Source organism: Pteropus medius, unplaced genomic scaffold, assembly GCF_902729225.1.
Source record: "Pteropus medius unplaced genomic scaffold, Ma_sr-lr_union100, whole genome shotgun sequence".
In the NCBI taxonomy this organism is placed as follows: domain Eukaryota; kingdom Metazoa; phylum Chordata; class Mammalia; order Chiroptera; family Pteropodidae; genus Pteropus; species Pteropus medius.
The window spans coordinates 17749767-17770843 of NW_024349797.1; the positions used below are offsets into that span (position 1 = coordinate 17749767).

A 21077-nucleotide genomic window follows, 5' to 3' on the forward strand; every position below is an offset into this window, starting at 1 on the left:
CCACTCACTGCAGCTTCTCCCCAACGCCCGACACAAACGCGTTCACATGGAACGGCCGTTTCTTTCTGAAGTTCTGACGTGGGGGATCCTGCTCTGTGGGGGCGCTGGTGACCAGCGACGGCCTCGCCACCTCTCGCTGCGTGCCCGTGGGGAGGTTGCTTCCCCGTCTGGGCCTCAGCCTTCTCAGGCAGGAGAGGAGGAACAGAGGTGGCCAAGGCCCCCGCCAGAGCCCTGGCCTCCAGGGCCGGCCCCACACAGCCTGGTGAGTGCCTGGGCTTGGCGGCCCCTGGTTTTCCAGCAAAGCAGACGCCCGCAGGGTATGGCCTTGTGGCTTCTAAAGGTCTGGAGAAAAGTGTGCTTTAGATCAGTGCCAAGTGCTGTTCTCAGCAACACCACCTTCCTGCCCTGTGGACGTCCAGTTCCTCTCGGTTTCTGGGAGGCCTGGGGCCCCACCGTGTGAGCCGGGCCGGTGCCAGAATGAGATGTGCGGGCTTGTGCGAGAACGGAGTGGGGGGCACGGTGCTGGGGCCGGGGCCTTCTTGGTCCTCGGTCCCCACCGCCCCCTGCTTAAAAGGCCTGAGGAATCCCTCTTGGTCACCTATTTGTAGCCGAACAGACAAGATCAGTTTGTAAAGAGTGAGCACTAAGCATTTTTTTTTTAAAAAAAGAAAACGTTAGTGTTGATTTAGGGAAAACGTGATCCAGTTATGAAGCACCTTGGAACGCTCCGGAATTCCCCGGGGAAGAAGGCACGTGTTTCCGGCCCCAGGGCCCTGCATAGTCTGCCCGGCCCTTCCCCGTTGGTGCATGGAGGGAACCCAGCCACCCAGCCTGGCCGGACAAGGCCTGGTTTCGGGCGCCCGGAGCCGGGCTCCCTTGTTGGGGGCACTTGTGGGACAGTCCCGGTCCAGAGGACCCGCCTCTGTCCTAAACCACTCCCGGGAGGAGGCGGGAGAGCACTTCATAAGGACCGAGATCCAAGGCGATCTCGCAGCTCTGTCTTGGACCCTCGACCCCTGGCCCTTGGTGTGGCAGGTGTTCCTCTTCTGTCCCTTCGGCTGGAGTTGGAGACAATGACAAACCCAGCCCGAGAGTGATGGCGGTGATGCATCTGCTGGCACTGTCGGGCGGGAGGTCCCCAGTCTGCACGAGACCTCGGCAGTAACATCCGTCTCTTTTGGGCCGGTCCCCCGGAGCAGCGTGCTCGGCCCGCCTAAGCCATCTCAGAGGGCTGGGCGCATGGCCGCGATGCCCCCGTCGCTCTGTGCTCCCAGGCTCTTTCTGGGTCTGCTCTTTGCAGTTCTTCCCTTCACGTCACTTCCCCGCTTGTCACTTTTCAGCACCGTCACCGGGCCTGCCTCGGATTGTCACGGTTTCTGCTTCTGATCCATAGCATGTCATCTGCTGTCGTTTTCAAAACGAGACAAAGATGTTTGTTCTCATTGTGCCTAAAACGAGAGTCGCTGGGCACCGAGTGGGGGCCTGGGGGGCTCTTCTGTGCTGACAGCTCGGGGGGCTTTCCACGAACGTCCGGGTTGGGGGGTGGCTTCTGGAGAAGAGGTTGCCATACAAGGGACGCGTTACTGTTCCTGCTTTCCAGGGCTGACCCGGAGGCCATAGTATGAAGGCCACAAAATAGCGACTTTTTCCCAATTACAAATAGATGCCATATCTGAAACGATACATCCTGAGCATTTACATACAGAGCGTATAAAAATTCTATACATCATTCCCTGGTCACACAGAGTCCACACGTAGTATAAATAGACGCAGACAACACGGTATAAAAAGAAGTTTTTTGGCTGGGAACATTGATACAGTATTTACACTGGGGCAGCTCTGCCAGCCCGGCCTGCCCGATTCCGGTTTCCCCGGGTCCTCGGGAGGAGCCCAGGGCGGACGGAGGGCTGGAGCAGACAGACACCTGTGCGCTTGCAGTGGGCTAGGTGGGCGGCGGGCCGTTGTAGCGGAGCATGAGCGTGAAGGAGCTGGCGAGGTTGTTGGCCAGGGCGCAGTGGCGGCCCTCGTTCCCCACGGGGAGCAGGAGCAGCAGCAGCAGGAGCAGCAGCAGCAGCATCTGCAGGGGGAGCGCCACGCAGCACACCCTCCGCAGGAGGTCACGCGGCCCCTGCCGCCTCCGCCGCCGCGTCTGCAGAACCAAAGCAGGAGTGTGAGCGGGCTCGAGGCTCTGAGCCAGGGACAGGGCAGGGGGCGGGGGGACGCCCGGGCTCCGGGCTGCCTATCTGACCGCACAGGTCCCCGTCTTCCCAGCTGTGATGTTTTCTGCCAGAAACAAATATCTTGGTAGTTTCTCAAAACATTCAAGCCATGAAAGGAAGGGAAAAATAGAGTCACAGGCTCTGCCAGTCACTCCGTAAATCTTTGCCTGGTCGTTAAGAGGCCTGGGTATAAATTCTGAGAAAGTCACTCAGCTTCTCTAAACTTCAAATTTCTCATCTATAGATAGATAGAGTAATAACAGTGCCTACCTGGCGAGAGTTGTGAGGAGTAAATGGGACAGGGCCTGGCGCATGGTAGGTACTCGGAACGTCTGCCATTATTATCATGCATCATCAATATCATCATTATCGAAATCATGGTCACTACCGATTCCCCCCTTATCTGCATCAGCGTCATCGTCGCCACCGCCGCGTTCGTCCTCACGTTCTTCAGCACCATTTCCTCCTCCTCTGCCTCCTCTTGCTCCTATGTCACCATCCTCACCGTCAACACCATCATTACCACTTGAAGGCCAGTCTCACGAGTCCAAATGCCTAATGGACTTCTTTACTGCATTGTTCATGAAAACAGCCAAAGGACGCTTTCTAAATTCTAGAGCGACTGGCTGGGTTGTGGCTTCATGAGAGGACGGGGCTAAGAGCTGGCTGCTCGGGACAGGGGAGGCCCCCACTGTCACGATGCAGCCTGGTCCAGGTGGACCTCGCCCTCAGGAACCTGGCTGACTAGGGTCCATGCCGATTCCGTCACACACTAGCTCTGTGACTTGGGCGAGTCCACGGCCTCTCTGAGCCCGCCTCTGTTTCCTCTGCAGAAGAGGAATTCACACCTACCTCCCATTTGCCAGGTTATGGTGAGGACTCAAACCAAAGTATATGCACACACCAATTGAAAAGTAAATAAGCTCTTATTAACAGTACAATTACTGTAGAATAATGTCAGCTGGCTCCCTGATGAACAAAATGTTCCCTTTCCAGGGCACCAAAAATTACAGCCAAGGGATGATAATGGTCGTGATGGCATCGACGATGGTGCTGGAAATGAGGATGATGATGGTGGGGATGATGATGGTGATGGTGATGATGACGGTGATGATGGTGATGATGACGACGATGGTGATGATGTTCCTGGGAGGTTCTGACCTGGGCACCCCAGGCTCTCTATTTCTCAGATCTCAGTCATCCGCCCACTCTCCTGCCCCAACTGTCTTTTCCAGATTGATGATACTGGCCCTCATGCCTCCAGCCTCCAATATTCTTCTTGTTCATTAAAGTCCTTAGACGCTGATTTTGTAAAAACAGACTTTGATAATCCACAGAATAGAGAAAGACTGCTGGCTGCATTTATTTCAGCAGTGACTACAGAGGGATAAGTTGTTTGATGATGAGTTTACAGAGGAGGAGGCTCTTCCCACAGCCACTGGGCTGGGTCACCCACCACCCTATAGGAGCCGAGCGCATGCTCTTGCCCACCCATTCGGCTCACGTAGGGCTGCCTCAGTCTATGGGGGTCTAACTTGACTCCTTGACATTTCATGTTGACTTGGCCTAATTCCCAACCTCGAATCTATCTGGGAACGGGAAAAGAGGGTGAGACAACATGCTGTCAGCCCTCCCTAGCTTGGGTTTATACCACAACTGAGAACCTGTGATTAATGGTCTCGCAAATGGAGAAACTATTTACAAGTGTTCTGTTTCTGTTTGCTTCTCTATTCTCAGATCTAACTCTTAGCTTATTGAAGTGAAGAGTTGTGTCTTGGCGGTGATCCTCGTGGGAAAACATTTTTGAAGGTCTAAAGTGTGTTTGCATTAAGAAGTATTAACAGGGTGGTCTTTTTCAAAGGACTCCTTCTGCCCACTCAGTGGCTGTTTACTTAGAGCTCAGATCCTCCCTTTGAGGGACCTGAATTCTAAAATGTTCTTTTAAAAAAAGGCACATTTCAATATGATTCTCAAATGACAACACAAACACACGCTCACGAATAGTCAGGAACTACCTTTTAAGAAGCCAGCAAAGAAATTGACAATCTCGGCTCTTCCCAGATCTGGGAACTTCTACGTGCCTCAGTTTCCCCACAGAAAGTACTACCTGTGTTCTACCCGGTTAGAACTATGCAAAGAGAGAAGAGGCTTCCTCTGGAAGTGATAAGCTCCCCCATCCTTAGGGTAGGGAAGCAGGGGGTTCGGAGCACATAATAGTGGAGATGTTTGGTAGGGTAATTACATACTCGGGAGTCCTTCGAGATCTCACATGAACCTGAGAATCTGGAGCTTCGAGGAGTTCAGGAAGATGAGTTTATCACAGTACGTGTGCCCTAAGCTTCTGCCATTGATGAAAGGGGATGTGACCTAGGAGAGGCCATTTAACCTCGCAGAGCCTCGGTTCCTTTATCTGTCGGGCCAAAGGGAGAATGATGCCTACCTACCAAAGTTATAGTCGGCACTAAATAAATGCTCATTTCTTTCCTCCGCTGACTGACGGACGCTGGGAAAGACGGGCGGCTCCTGTTAGCCCCACAAGCTTCCCCGTCCACTGGATGCTGGCGATCAGGCACCACCGACCTCTCCAGCCCCGTCAGAGAGAAAAGCACCGCCCGCCTTAAATGCCATCTCTTGGCTCCTCGAGGCCCTCACTCCTCCTGCCACAGGGCCTTTGCGCGTGCTGTCTCTGCTGTCTGGGACTCTCGTTTCCCCTTCCTCCAATGCACCTGCTTGGCTCCCACTGATCACTCTAATCTCAGCTGCGAGCTGCTTCCTCCGGTTACCCGCCGACCAGCACAAGCCCCATCGCACCTTCTCATGGCGCCCCGACTTTTCCTTGGGACTTCCAATTCCAGTTTGCATTCCCCTTGACACCTCGGAGGCGGGGTCTGCGTTAGCGTTGCTCATCGCTGTAGCCCCAGCGGCGCTCGATAAATATTTGCTGACTGACTGAAATCGGGAAGAAAAGGCTCCGTCCCGTCGTCCTGCGCATCAGGCCGTCTGCTCTCGCCCTGGTGCCCGTGGCGTGACCACGCAGACTGACCACTGTCCGTGAACTGTTCTCCCCGCCGGGCTGGTTCCCAGAGCACGTGGGCGCGCTCATTCCTGAACGCACCGGACACGCCCCCTTCCTCCCCCAGCCCTGAGCTCGGCGCATCCCCTCACTCAGCTTCCCGGGCTGCTGCACAGCTCTGTGGGGTGGGCCTCCCCACGCCCGTTCCACAGAGAAAGAAACCGAGCCTGTGGCAAAGGAACTAGCCCAAGGTCAACAGACAGCTCAACTCACCAGTCTCCCTCCACGGCCAGGCTCTGTCCACACCCCATGTGGCGTTTCTCAGAAGAAACTACTACACAACAGAGTCGCCCTGGGCCCCCGCCGTCAGTCAGCCTGAAACTACTGGAGCCGGTCGCATGCCGCCCCAGGCCCCGAGGGGGACGCCGTGCTCTGTCACCACTGGGAGTTTGAGGGGCTCTCCCGGAGCTGGCTGGGTCTCAATCCCCACCACAGCGATGCTTCCAGGCCAGCACCAAAAGCTCGAGGTGACGGACAGGTGCCGGCTTTTCTGTGGCAATTCAAGATGGGCCGGCCCCAGTGCCCCCATTAAACCCAGTCCCCGGAGGTCCCTCTGACAGACCGACCCGCTGCGTGCTGACTGGCTTCCTCCCCCTGGGATTGTCTCCAGACAACAATGTCCAGAATGTCCGGGGCCCACTGCCTTTCCCCGTCTGCCCCACGGAGGCGTCAGGCATCCAGGTCCCCCGGCCAGGCCCTGCCCACTAGCGTCTCCCTAAGGTCTTGGTGCCGAAACTCTGCGTTCCAGCCCAAGGTGCACTTCCCATGAGAGCTCAGAGGCTCCGGATAGTTCCCGCCCAGGGACAGCATGGCAGTGGCTGGGCCGGGGCCAGGTTCCTCCTACCTCCTCAGTGGGGTGGCTTTGCACATGATGGTCAGGCCATAGAACTGTATTTTTCCAGAACGCAAGGTTGGTCCGGAGAGGCGCAGGAGATGGGACCGCCTGAGCTGGCCTCTTGGAGGCTGATTCTTTAATTGGTGGGAAATGCCCCCGGTTGAAACGATCGAAGGGAGGGATGACTTCGCCATTACTCAAACGAGAAAAGTCCCTCATCCAGGAGCAGATGTCTGGGGCACGAGGTGTACTCCCCAACTCGCCCCTGCCTCATCTTTCCTCATCTGAGGTCCATCCATGAACAGGCTCTGAGCCTGGGACTAGGTCAAGGTCCATGAGAGTCCAGGATGACCTTGAGGCATCCTGTTTGGGAAACCGGGGGGTCATGATACTTTTCACGGACATGGGGACCGGGCGGCGTTCGGTTAGGGGCGGGGAATACAGTGAGGTCAGCGTTAGACCTGCCGCGTCTGAGGGGTCAGTGGGACTCCCCAGCACACGTCTAGCAGGCCGTCGGACCGAGGGACGGAAGCTAGAATAAGAGACTCGGACTGAAGATGAACCAGCGACAGTGACAGGCCTAGAGTCAGAGGACAGAGCCATAGTGGTGGAAGGAACTGCCCGGGGGAAAGTGATTCGCGAGAGGAAACGAGGCCCTAGAGACTCTGAGGTCACGACCACTTAAGAAAGAGACGCTGCGTTGCCAGCGTCTCTATCAGTGCTGCACGGAGCGCCCGGTGGTTACAAGAGAAATGATAGCTCTGCAGGGGAGAAATCCAGCAGCCGCCACCCTCCCTGGCCATGTGGTCAGACTCAGCATCAGCAGTGCTGGGGGCATACTGACGTCGTGGGTCTCCCAATAAGGACACAGGCTCTCTCCTTTTGAAAGTCAGAAGACAGCACAGAGAAGGCCAGGACTTTGCCCAAGAAAGAGCCAGATTTGACCTTGTCCCCAGAGTTTGACAGTGAATAATAAGTCACAGGGGGAGAAAGGCAAGCGACGCCCCCTTTGTATCCCTGTCCCTGCCCCGATCTGGCCTATTGCCAAGGGGCCGCTCTCCTTCCACTAAGAAAAAGAAGGCGGTTGTGAGCGACGAAGACCAGGCACGTGGGTGTTTCAGCACGGTGCCCAGCACACAGTAGGGATCATTTCAAAAAACCATAGTGGGAGAGAAAGTAATTACTGAACGTGGAAAACTCACGGATGCTTCGAGATTTGGTATTACAGCACTGCATCCGATCTAAGACGCTGGTTGTGAGGTGCACCGTTATCTTACACACCACTAAGAAAGAAAGGAAAAAAAAAACCCAGCAACCAAGATGGAGCATCTGACCCCACATCACGCTGGGGCGCCGAGGGGCTGCACCTGCAGTGTCACGGAGTCAAGGACAAATCCCACGCAACAGAAGAGGGAAGCAAGGAGATCCTAGGTCTCATCTTGGCACTGGGTGGAGGGCAAGAAACAAAACGTTTCCCTGAGAATTTAAACCACGTGCTGGAGCCCCCAGAGGTTGGCCGTCCCAGTCAGCATGGCCTAAAAGGAAACAAAACAAAACACCACTCGCGAGCAGAGAGTTTCATGCAAAGAAATCTCAGGTGGGTGGCGTCCTGGGGGAGCAGCCAATTCACATCCTCACCGGAAGGACCTCACTGCAATGAGATGCCCCAATTCCAGAGACGTGAAAATGTTATGAACGTGAGTCTTAAAACCTATGAAATACGGTCAAGTAAATAAAATGCCACCTGTAGGCTGCCGAGCATCGGAACATACATCCCAGAGGCCAGGGGACACTACAAACACGAGACGTGTTTGCTCTCCACTCCTGCACGCTGGCACACGGGCCCTGCCCTCGTTCACCCGGGCAAACAGAAACACTGGCCAATCTGTTCCTCAGCTAACGGTCTGTGTCAGGTAGGACGGCACCACCTCCCTGGGCCAGTACAGGAATTTAGTTGACTCACGGCCCAATTGCAACTTGAAAAGCAATTATATTTCATGCGTCTGAACGCTGCAGGCAAACATCTCGTGGCACTGAGCTGGTGAGTGTGTAGGCAGCTGCAAATTTAATAAATCTTAATTACTCTGTTTATATAAATAAGCAGGCTGAAGCTCTTGACATAGTTGGAGCCTTCAGTGACTTAGTGCACAGAGAGAAAAAAAGCATGCAGAACCGACTGCTCATAAATAATTAGCTTTGGGAAAATTTTTTTCTCCTTTCCTTTGGAATAAAAATAATATATGAAATGTTTGTAAGTTGGCAAGATTACAACCTCTGAAGACAGTACCTATTTTCTACCTGTCAGGCCTGCATGTGCGTGTGCACGTATGCACACACACCCCTATAACACGCATGCACACACCCCAACCAGCAAAGACAACGCCAGAACCAACCGAAGGGGGGACTGCCCCCCACAGAAGTGTCACTACTCTCCCCTTTTTTTTTCAGAAAGGGAAGCAGGGGCTGTGTCCACAGAAGTCTCCAGGCTCCACATTTACATGGTGATTAAGAACCTACTATGTGCTGGGTGTTACAAGAACTCATCCACTGTTAGCTTGGTGGACCTTCATTTCACTCACTGGAAAACCGTGGCTAAGTGACTCATCAACGACCACACACACTAATGGTGGATCCCAAATTTGAATACAGAGCATAAAGCAGTGGTTCTCAAAGGCCAGCAGCATAAGCGTCACCTGGGAACCTGCTAGACATGCAGATTCTTGGGCTGTCCCAGACCTAATGAACCGAAGACTCTGGGGGTGGCACACAGCAATCTGTGCTTAAACGAACTATCATATCAATGGGTCTAGTTTGGCCTCTGTTTATTGGTCTCTGAGTTGCTTCTTCACAGTGAGTTTAGACCCATTAGCTCAAAAGCCAGCCAGCACCCATCTCAAATGTTCACACATCCAATTGTTTTAAATAGAGCCTGAAGAAGCAGATAGTTTAGCCATTTAGAGCCCGCCTGCTTTGCATATCCCATGAAATTACCCAACTGCCAGCCATAGATAAGATAAAGCCTGCAGCTGTGAAACCCCAAGCCTCTGCTGCCCTCGGAGCTCCCTGACCCAGAGCCTCGCCACCGCGCTCAGCAAGGCCAGCTAGACAAGTGGCCCTCTCCCCCATCCCTCTCTCCCCTCAGCCGAGAGGCAGGGTCTACCAGGGCAGGGCTTTGCTCTTGCGTCCACCGATGTATCCCAAATGCCTGCAACAGTGCTTGGCACAAAGTCAGGGCTCGGTAAATATTTGTGGAATGAATGAATGAACGAACGAATGGGGAGACAGCCAGTAAACACCGGGCTGTGAACTCTCCACGTTAACCCGATGATAAGTTGCTGGGAACCTGAGTCTGCACGGGACGGCTAGTGTCAGCCAGCCCAGTGTCTCCCTCCTGAGAAATATTCTGTGAGCACTTACTATGTGCTAGGCACCAGGGGGACCCAGACATGGCTCCCTGTGGACTCTGGCCTGGGAGATGCACAGATGGGGGCTCCCAACCAGTGCAGGGCGTAAAGTGTGGGAGCTAGAGGCAGCCCAGATGCCTAGCCCTGGGTCCCCCACGTCCCACCAGGAGCCACGGGGCTGAACTGTGTGGCCACCCTGCCCTCCTCGATGCTTCTCCCTATTTCATGAGGAAGCTCTTTGTTATTCTAAATTGGGGGGTGGGGGTGAGACCCAGAGCGCTTTGGAGCAGAGCATGCTGGAGGCTCCTGTCAGTTATGGGCAAAACAAGTGTATTCCCTTGGAAAAGGTGGCACTGGGGACGTGAACTTACACGGGGCTTTCCCAGAAGCAGGGAGACCCGCCAGGCCCAGGGGTGCTTTCCCCGAGCCATGTGTGAAAGGTTAAGATGTGGGCTCCAATGTGGCGTCAGGGGCCAGAGACCAAGCCGGAGGAGCCTCACTGAACAAGCCACTCCAGCTTGCCACATCTAGGTTTCCCCGGTTACAAAAGGAGGTGATAACGCCCTGGGGTGTCAACGAGACGGTTAAAGGAAACAAACCCCCTAACCACGATTTCGCACAGTTCCAGGCACACAGTGGATGGTCAGTGTGTAGCGTCTAGCGTAATAATACTCATTTCTCATAATTATCATGACCGCTGCTGTTACTGTTTTGGCCTGCAAGCCCCACCAGAGTGGCTCTGGGCAAGTCCCAGGGGGCCAAAGTGGAAACACCTGCCTGGTAGAACATGAAAGGCACAGCGCCCTTTGCTCTTCCGTCCGTGAGCCCCACACACCCACCCTCTACCACGTGGGTGGCCACGTGGTCCGGGTCCCCTGGGACGGCCCTGGTTTACACCCGTTGTCACAGCATAATCATCAAGGGCATCTCTGTTAACTCTTCATCTTGTCATGGTTTCAGATAAAAATTTCTAGGGTCTCCCCCCTCTGTCACGTGCCTGTCGCAGCTGAAAAAAACACTCTGCGCACAACCCCTCAGGCTTCCTGACAGCGAGGACCCGGGGCCCAGCCCAGTGCAGCCCAGACCCGATTCCACAGACCTCTCAGAACCTTCTAGAAAGCCTAGGCGTCCCGCCCCAGAGTCGCAGGCCACCAACCCTCCAGACGCCCTGCCCTCTAGCTGTGTGCAGCAGATGGCAGACACCATACCTTTTGGAATTCAGCCGGCTCCTCTGGAGAATTCTGTGTCTGTTATTTTAGGGAAGGAGAGGGAAAGGGGAGGGAAAAAAGTTAAGTGAGTGAAACTTAAATCCCAACAGAGCCTGTAATGGAATATTCATTTTGTCAGGGGAGAGTTTCTTTAAAACTTCTGGTCATCTGGACAGGCTGAACCAGCAGGTGATTCAATTTAATGAGCTTTTTAACCCGCCTCGGGCCCAGGTGGGACTCAGTCTGGGAAGACCTGGGCCGAGACAGCAGGGCACGGCCACCTGGCTGGGGCCGGGCTGACATCTAGTGGCCGACACGGCCATTGCGGGGCCAGCGAAGCCGGAGCGCCAGAGCCCCGGTGTCTGGGGTCTGAGGGCAAACAAGGGCCCTTGGAGGCAACCACCCCTCTTCCTGGACAAAGCTCCATGCCTCAGCATCCTCGTGGGTTCTCAGGGAATACTATCAGTGTTCCCTTTATAGGGTTGTTATGATGGCATAGCATTAATAAAGGCTATTATTATTAGTTTAGCTATCGTTATTGTTTTTCACGAGGGGGCACAGAGGACGCTTGCTCAAAGTCACAGAGTTAGTGGAGGAGGTGGGCCAGGTCCCTCTATTATGCCTCCAACAGTGGGGTGTGTTTTAGCGCTGGCTCGGCTGCTGACTCGTTCTGGCACCTTGGACGAGTTCGGCTTCTCGGAGTCGCAGCTCGCCATCTGGGGACTGCAGATACAGCGACTCTGGCAGAAGGCTGCTGTGAGGACTGAACAGGTAGCCATGCGCTCCTCCAGCGCTTACTACGATGGTCACCGCTGTCGTGACTAGAGCTCCAGCCTCGCAGGGTGGCGGGAGGGCTGGATGACATCTTGCATGTCAAGTACCTAGGACCCAGGAGTTTCCCTGTCTTTGAGCGGCCACCTCAGCCTGGTGCTGAGGTGGGCCCACCTGTGTTTCCCATCATCCCATCCCCCAGGCCTGGGACCTGGACATCCTTAGCACCTACCAGCAGGCAGCTGGCATCCTTGAGTTTGGACTTGTACAGCATCCACCGGTAACGCAGATCCTCCAGCTCATCTGAGGTGTCCCTTGCTGGCCCAAGACGAAGAAGGTTCTCGAAGAGATGCTGACCTTCTGGTACCCGAGCCTCCAGGTCCTGTGGGAAAAAGGCAGTGTCATGTGCACCTCTCAAATGGCCCCACCTGGCTGGTGAGGAGGAGCCGACCAAATTCCTGCTCGAGGGGAGCGGGGAGCCGGCAGTGCCTATAAAGAGAGAACCCCAGCTACACAAATTCAAGCCAAGGCCAGGCGATGGCTCTCTGGAATGTCACGGAAGGGACTCCTGCATGGCAGGGGCTGCTACACTGCTGACCTCCACAGTGACTTCCAACTCTGGCATTCTAGATCCAAGCCCTCCAGAGGGCTTGGAGTAAGAATTATCATCGTTATAAAAGCTGCCATCATTGAACATGCTCCTATGGGTATGTGTAAGCCTGGCAGAGTGATGTTGGGACCTGGCAGATTTTTTTTTTAAATCAAAATATCATATCGTGTTCCCCCAGGATGGCATCTTTTATCCTCAGGACTCCTGAGAAGCAGTGTGATGTGGGGGTTAACGGCTGGCTCTGGATCCCGGCTCTGCCCACAGCCTGCCTCTGCTGTGTGCTAAGGGGTAAGCTGCTTAGCTTCTCAGAATCCCTTAAATGTGAGATCAAGGCAAGGAGGGTTCACTCGGGGAACTGCAAGTCATCTCTGATGTGGCTGGAGTCGGGCAGCGGTGGCAGGAAATGAGTGACCCAGGATGGGGTAGGAGGTGGGCAGGGAGGACTTCCCGGTCACGGTCAACTGGGCAATTGTGCCGAACCTCTCACTGAGGACAAAGCAGTAAAAAGATTTAAAAGGCATCAAAGAGTTAACAAAAGAGTGAGGTGCATCAGGCTAAAACCAGGGCAAGGACGAAACCCAGCGAAGTGAGCCCAGCGTCCAGGCCTGCTGTACCTGTAGGACACTGGCCAGTCTGGAAAAAACAGTTGTGAAACAGACCATGCTTTTGGCAGCCTCACAGGGCTAGGGAGACAAAGGGCGAAGTCTGGGCCCTGCAGAGGTGGAAACTCTGATAAACCATTTCCCCTTTAGCTGAGACTCCGAAGCCTCCATAATCAAAGTCAAAAGTGGTAAGTGCCTACATTACGACAGTGGCCGTGAGAGGGGACAGAAACAAAACATCCCGGAGGTGGAATCCAGGAGGGCTTGGTGACTAATCAGACGTGGGGGTGAAGGAGAAAGATTCGTGATAGACAGATTGCCCGGCTGAGATCAGCCAAAATTGCCAACCTTCAGAATCACGCGTTGCATAAATGGTTGCTGTTTGACACCGCAAATTGTTGGGATGGCTCGTTACACAGTGAGAGCTAACCGATACAAGAGCTGTGATTAGTGGTGAGATTTTTCCCAGTTGGGGAAAATAGAAGTAGGCTGAATGCATGAATAAGTTTTCTAAAGTTCTTCTAAAATATTTGAACCAAAAAAGTTTAAAAGCCATTATTTTATATACAAGCAAGAACAACTCACGAGCTATGTTTGCTCTGCTTCTTTTGAAGACCTCCCTGGGGGCAAACACACCTACGGTCCCAACCCTCTGGAAAGGGGCCTTTCTTTGGGAACAAACCTGCAGCTTCGTTTCTCTGGTCCTCAAGCCATTGGCTGTGGCAGTTTTCATTGCGATGATTCTAACCAGCTTCGAATTTTCCACCTGCAGCCACTGCTCAAAATTCCTCAGGAGCTGGAAGAAATCTTCATAGCTGCCTCCTGCTTCTTGGAGCAGATTTGCCTGCTGGGATGCACAGCATAGCATGGTCAAAGTGTCAGAGGCAAAAACAGCCCACTGACCCCCTGTCCTGGGAATTCCACCTGAGGCAGAGGGGTGGGGATGAGGATGCCCAGAAAAAGATGAGAGAGGCCCGAGGGGACAAAGAACGTCTCTACGCAACGTGGCTGAATTTAGAGAGCAGGGACACGTGCCACTGTCCCCTCCCTGGTCTCCCAGTGGCAGTCACCTTCATCCCTTACCGGGATGGTTATGACAGTGGTTGTCTTCTGGCCACGTTTGTCCCTTTCCAGCTGCACAGCGATCTATCTGGCATGCAAGTCTGTTCAGTGGAGCCCTCACTCATACACGCTGGTGGCTTCTCACACCCCTCGACGTGGCCTGAGAGCCTCAGCTTCTGGCTTTGCCCGGCTCCGCAGCCCCGTGGGCTGAGCCCGAGCCCATGGACACGTCCTGGCCCTTGTCTCTCTGCCTGGGGTCTTTGCACATAGTCTCCCCTGCATGGATCGCACCCCCTCTGCGCCTCTCCTTGACTCCCACTCGGCCGTGAGGATTTCCTTTCTCCCAGGAAAGCTTCCCTACCCGAGAACGGGGTCCCGGTCACTCTGCAGCAGGCTCCCATAGCATGTGGCCCCTCTGCCATGGCGTGTCACGCTTTCTGTAAACCCTTATTTAATTGCCTGCGGTTCCTCCTTCCTCATCCCTTAAAACGTGCCCCGAGGCCCAGCGGCAGGGGCTTGTAGAAATGCAGACTCCCGGGCTCGGCCCCAGACCTCCACATCAGAATCTGCACTTTAATATGATCGGGGCACATGTCACAATACGAAAGGTTCTGCACCAGATTCTAGATTCTCTGCTGGCTGCAAGTGTTTCTGTTTTATTCACAGCTGTAGGCCAGCTCCAAGCACGGTCCTTAGAACACAGCAACACTCCGTAAGGGCCTTTCGGGCGGGGAAATGAAAGACCACTGGAACAATGGATGAAGTGACATGCTGTCTTTGAACAAGGAAGGAATTTCTTTTCAATGTGCTTCCTTCTTTTAGAGGCAGTCGGGGAGGTGGGTGGTTGGATGAATGATACAATGTAGTTAGGTTCTTTTTACAAAATACAACTTTCGGCACACGTGCCCACAAAGTATCCATCTTGTTTGATCTCTGTCTGCCATCTGGGGTCAGCAGGAAGCTTTCAACCCTGAACTTCTCCCCGCAGGAGTCCATGTTTCTGAGGGGCGAGGGTTTGTCTGCCCAAGGGACGCCGGGACCTTCCCCTGAGGCCTGGGTCTGGGGTCTCTGAGTCCCTCTGTTCAGTGGCACAGGGAACACTCATGCCCAGCAGGGCAGGCTCACCCGGCCCCTCCTGGAAGCCCCACTGGACAGACTCACCTGACGGCGACGCCTGGAAATAGGATCCGTGGGGGTGATGAGAAATCCAGTCTTTGGGATGTTGTTGGTGAAAACCATTTGCTTCTCTGAATCCACTTCCGGCCTCTGCAGCTGCCAGTTTCTGATGAGGCTGAGAAGACAGAACAGCCCAGTCAGTGTGGGGACATGGTGGGGACTCATCAGGTGACGGGAGAAGTAGAATGGGGGCATCTCGTGGTGCGAGGCCACTTTCGGTTTTCCCAAGTCCGCGCCTAGCCTTCGGCGTTGTTAGCAGGTCTCCAAGGCACATGCGTTTCTGGCTTCCTGCTCGAAACCCATCTCGCCGCCGTTCAGGCACACGACGCTGATGCAGGTGAGGGCGACCCCCAAGCGGAGACGTTTCCCTGCTCCTACTGCCTGTGCTGCGATGCCAACCCGCCCAGATCGGAGATGCCCTCGGGCCCAGGAGCCAGGCCCGGCACACGGCAGAACCCCGCCATCTGTTCCACGGTGCCCCTGAGCTCCTCCCGCCCCCAATGCGAGGGGGTGCTGTCGGAGACCAGGCTCAGAGCCAGGAGGCGCCCTCACCTCAGCAGGCTGTCCTCCAGCAGCCTCAGGGCCCGCCACGACTCCATCAGCTCCGCCAGCTCCCCTCGGACCACAGCGGCCCCTTCTGGATGGCTCTTCTCCATCACCAGCCAGCCGTGCGCTTCGATCAAGGGCAGCTGGGCCTCCTTCTCCGGGAATTCAGCCAGTAGCTTCTGCAGGACACACACACACACACACACACACACACACACACACACACACACACACACACACACACACACACACACACTGAGCTCTCCCGGGCAGGGGGTCTCTGCTCCCCAGTGTGGGAACTTCAGTCTCTCAAGCCTGCTTTTGGAGTACAGCACCTCTGTAGGGAAAGCCCTTTTACCTCGATGTTGGCCTCTTGGGACTGGGTATCCCATGGGCCTGTGTCCCTCTGGTGTGACTCCAGCTTCTGAGTGACCAAGGCGACCCACTGCTGCATCTCCAGCAGCTCGTGGCTGAAGGTGTAATGTTCCTGAACGCTTTCCCGGCCCCTGTCCACGAGGTCCTGCAACACAGCCCCGGGGGCCCAGGGTGCCCTGAGCACTGGCCGAAGTGAGACCCTGGGCCACTCCAACCCTTCAGGACCCCTAGACCTGCCCGGACCCCAACACGAGATAGCTCCCAGGGCTCCCTGCCCAGCAGAGCGAGAGATGCTGGTCCTCCCTTTTGCACAGTGCGAGGAATGTCCCCCCGGAAAGGCCGACTCAGTGTAAAGAGCCTCTATGCCTGTCTTACTTTTAGGGAAAGTACCAAGTCCGGAGGAGGCTGGGGGCAATCGGGGCTCTTGTCTGCCACCGGTGTGGGTGAAAACTGGCTCAACTACTTGGGAAACTGTAGGTCGCTAAGTACTAAAACCGAACACGGGCCTCCCTGTGACACGACCACTTCCCCACCGGGCGCGCACCCATCAAATGCAAACACATCTTCATCAAAAGGCAGGCGTGTGGGGTCGCCTGTAATAGTTCCAAACCAGAAACTACCCAAGTGCCTATCAACAGCAGAATGGGAAAATAGGCTGGGGTATTATCATCTAGTGAAATATTTTGTAGCAGCGAGAATGAGCAATCTACACAACAATCTAAGGCAACATTATGGATGGATTTACAACCATCATGGCGGCTGGAAGCCACACGCAAAAGAAAACGTTTTGTCTGATTCAACTTAAATAACATATAGAACCAGGCAAACCCAATCTATGCTGTTCCAAGTTCCAGGTCAGGTTACCTTCAGCTGTCAGGAGTGGTGGGCAGTGACTGTAGGAGCATGAGGGCCTTTGGAGGGGTTGCCGGTGTCTGTGTCATGATCTGGCTGCTGGTGACATGTGTTCAGTTTTCAAAAATTTATCAAGCTGCACACTTACAGGTTCACTTCTCTACATATGATTATACTTTGGTAAAAAGTTTTTTAAATTGACCCCTTCCCTGGACCAGTCATTGCTCGGCTCTGAGTCTGGTGCCTTGTTCTTCTCTGTCTCCATGAAAAGTGGGCTCAGGATCCCACAGTTGACATTCTCCATCCTCCTGGTCACCCAGCTTGGGACCCTCCCTCTCAGCTCACCACAGGCCAATCAGACCTCAGGGTCTGTCCTCCCTGGCTTGTCCTCGTCACTGTCTGCTGGGTCACCAAAGGCCATGCCTCCCTGCATGCCAGACACTGGCTGACGCCACTGGACAACAGGCCCACCAGGGGCTGGGGCACAGAGAGGGGATACCGCACCTGTCCTCGACGAACCATTGACAAGGGCCTGAAAAACGATACAGCTTCGCCTCCCTGCTCGCTCACTACCACGGTCTCCTCCCATCTCCTGTGCACCGACATCAGACCCAATGCCTTCCATGGCCTCCCTTGCTTAGTGGGGTACTTGCCCCCTGCCAGGCGGGCAGGAAGATCACCTGGCCTGTGGGGGAAGGGCCTATTAAAACTTATTACACTTAAAAAGCACTGGGTATCAAAATAATGAGACGGGCGATACTTCTTTAAAGCAGCATCAAACAATCATGCTGTGTGATGGGATCGGAACATCCGTTTCACAGCCCCCGGTGATGGTCAGTTAACGCTTCTTCACGTTATCGAATGGTCAATCTGGCTCGTCATTGGGTGTAGACATTAAAGCTGATGTTTGCTGCTTCTGTGCATTCTGCGGCACTCGGAGGGTGGGACAGTGATCCCTATGCCCCCACTCGCTCTCTCAGCCTCAACTTCCGGACCACTAGCTGGTGATTTATTAAATAGAATTAAACTCATCTAGACTTTATATCTCACCCAGATCAATGGCTTATCTGGGTGGAGCCGTGTTTCCTGGAAACTCATGGGGGGTTTTGGTTGCTGTGATGACAGGGTGGGGGAGAGGCCAGCAGATACAGTGACAGGGACGGGCGCACCCTGCTCCGGGGCAGACAGTCCACAGCACAGAACTGCCCCCTCCCACAGGGCTTTCTCATGCCCTACCGATATCCACACGGTGAAAATCCTGTTGATTGAGGCCCCAGCTTAGACGCTTACTCCAGTTAACATACAAACACAGAGATTTTTGCAGTCTTAATAAACTTGCTAACTTTCCAGGAATGCAACTATTCTGTAACCTGATGGAAGACTGCACTCTGGCTTGACCGAGACGTCACCCAGGGCTGATCTCATCTCAGAAAATCTCGTCACTGGAGGCATTTGAGGCTGTCATGTAGAGGGGGGACGTTGCGACCACCTCCTATCTTTGGTGTGGCCATCCTGGATAACTGACGTAGTGAAAGACATTATTTCGAATGATTATTTTCCTTTTATTTCTCTTTTCTGCTATAGAAAGGGCATTATATTAAATTTTTAAATGGTGCGGGTATTTATACTATCTATGAATTTCAGGTCTGCAAAGGAGATGTTAAGACTATTTATGATTAAATAGAGCACGCAGGGTCCCGTAGAGAAGGGAAGCCTGCTTCGACTGAGTTTTCTTGAGGCGAGGCTGCCTGGGAGCTGGCTTTGCCCTCCTTCGGCACCTGTTACACGTGCAGACCGAGGCCTCCATCTGAGTCAGTGTCAGGGTGGGGCCTGGAGCCTGCATTTCAACTGGTCCTCAGGGGAATTTTGAAGGACCCTCAATTTCCATTCCCACTGCTCAAAAGGGAACCAACCCTATATGGGCACCAGAAAAAATCCAGGTGGCCACTAGAGGGCACTGCAGACGAGGCTCAAGGCCACCAGGACCCAACTTCCAGCCCCGAGCTGAGGCAGCGAACTCGAAGGGCGGGCGCCTGCTGCCCACTGGGCTTTAGTCGGGGTCCGAGCCGTCCATGCTGTTCTGTGGCACCTGGCACATGTGGAATTGTATATTTACTTGTTGGCGGCTGACTCATTGTCCATCTATGCACTAGAATGGAACCCAGGGAGAGCAGGGGTCTTGGCTATTTTGTTCATGCTGTCTTGGTCCTTAGGGCCCAGAACACCACCTGGCAGACAGGAGGCGCTCAATAATCATCTGCTGAGTGAACGAGGAAGGAAGGAAGGAAGAGTTGGAAGGAATGAAGGAAAAAAAGAGGAGAAAGGCTCCAGGAGGGTCAGATTGCAGGGCCCGGTGTCTGTCAAGGCACAGGCCCTCCGCTGGCCCCTTACCTCCAGAGACCTTTGCAGGGCCTGGCAGTGGGCAGAAAGCTGGTCCATTTTGTGCTGGTGGTTGGGGTTCCCCTGGATGAGAGGCCTGACGGCCTCCATCTGCACCCCCAGGTCCAGCCCTTCCTCCTGCAGCACCTGCAGCAGAGGAGGGAATAAGTGGGGGCGCCCTTTCTGCCTCTCACCGTGGATGCTGCTCAGGGCGGGAGACATCGGGAGGGTCCAGGATGGTGGGGCTCCCTGACCCCACAGGCTACACTGCGTGGGCGTCTGGTGGTCCCACTCACAGGGCTGGTGAGAATTTTTCAAATGAGACAAAAATATTCTGAGACGCCACAAAAATAAACCGGGGGACAAACACCTCTGGACTCTCACTTGATGACCGCCTCCCGTTATGGAGAATCACACCCCAGCTTCAGTTTTAAAGCCCAAATTGCCCCACTTTTAATGTCTCCCAAAGAACACTCTCCAAGCTGAAGATGGGACAGTGATCCCTATGTCCCCACTCTGCTCCCCCTGCCTCAATTTCGGGACCACTAGCTGGTGACTTATTAAACAGAATTAAATGAACTCATCTAGACTTTACGTCTCACCCAGGTCAATGGGCCTCACTGGGTGGAGCCGTGTTTCCTGGAAACTCGTGGGGGAGATGCCAGCAGATACAGTGACAGTGACGGGCGCTCCCTGCTCTGGGGCGGACAGTCCACGACACAGAACTGTATCACATGCATTTTAAAAACCAGCAAGCTCCTCATCGGGCCAGCAATCATCGATGATCTGCCTATGTACACGTGTTTTAAAGCATTTATTCTTAATTCCCAAATAGGTTTATTTAAGTGAAGGCCTCCGGACTCATTAGAAACACTTCGCAAAGCAACTTTAAAAACAAACACCGATGTTAGACTTCGGAACTGTGGGGTAAGCAAAAGGAAAGCTTATCATTTATCGGGCTTGAGAATCAGCTGTGTGGAGGTGCTGACGTCCCTGCTGAGGGCGGAAACCATCAGCTCATCGGCAGAAATTCAACCGAGACAAAGGATCAGACCCCAAGTGGGGGTCTAAGTCTCCGGCTGGGGCAGCTGCTGCTCTGCCGGTTACTGCTGACAAGGGAGAGCTGGGCACCTGAGCAGAGGCGCCTTGGGCCCCACGGATCCCTCACCTGCAACCTTGAAAGCTGTGCCTGCTTCCCAGGAAGGTCACGCTGAAGCACATTCTCCGCCTGGGTCCTGGCCTGGAGGTCCCAGAGCTTCCTCTTCAGGGGCTCAAAAGCAGTGCCAAAGTCTTTGTACTGAGTGAGCAAGCTCTGTAGACACAGAATGAGCAGCAGACAGATTTTAAGAGCTTTCCTCAAAATCCAACTGCTCTTTCTCCAGCCTCCTCTGTCACCTCCTCCAGGAAGCCTTCCCAGAGCCCTCGAGGGGGTTGGACACCCCTCCTCAGAGTCATGTAACAGTTGTTCTGAATAGAGGTTGGCAAACAACGTCTTGTGCCACACATCCCAAATCCTACCAGAGGCCTGTTTTTGTAAATAAAGTTTTATTGGAACATAGCCACGCCCACTCATATCCAGTGGCTTTCATGCTACAGTGGCAGAGTTGAGGGGCTGCAACAGAGACTATCTGTCCCGCAAACTGGAGAATGTTTGCTCCTTGGATTAGTGAGACCACGGATGTGAAGCTCTCAGCAGGTGCCTACACCCCCACCCCCGTGGTGCCCCAGAGACCACAGCCATCATTATCATCATCATCATCAACATCATCATCATCATCATCACTATCATCAGATGCTCAGCAAACATTTGTTACATAGAGAATAAACTGTCCGCAACATGCCATGTTACAGCTTCGATTTGGCATAATTGCTTAGAAATGTGTCCCTGATATAATAGCTTCCAGCTCTGGCGGTTAAAAGCGTACATATTTTCTCTGCATTTTCTTATTTGACATGCCCCGGCTT

The 21077-nt window shown here is 54.1% G+C and overlaps 1 protein-coding gene across 5 annotated transcripts in view; it reads right to left on the reverse strand.

The window, feature by feature from the left end:
• Positions 1-1534: 1534 nt before the first annotated feature.
• The window catches only part of SYNE3 (spectrin repeat containing nuclear envelope family member 3), a 93658-nt gene continuing 74115 nt past the window's right edge, over positions 1535-21077 (reverse strand). Inside the window, exons 10-18 of one of the 5 annotated variants that reach the window (XM_039884147.1) lie at positions 20281-20424; positions 19125-19259; positions 15865-16026; positions 15513-15685; positions 14946-15075; positions 13405-13566; positions 11743-11892; positions 10740-10778; positions 1535-2149 (exon numbers count right to left, since the gene is read on the reverse strand). In XM_039884147.1, coding sequence (XP_039740081.1) covers positions 1943-2149; positions 10740-10778; positions 11743-11892; positions 13405-13566; positions 14946-15075; positions 15513-15685; positions 15865-16026; positions 19125-19259; positions 20281-20424 — 1302 coding nt within the window. In that variant the 3' untranslated portion in view covers positions 1535-1942. The other 4 variants (XM_039884146.1, XM_039884148.1, XM_039884144.1 and 1 more) reach the window with 4 other exon arrangements.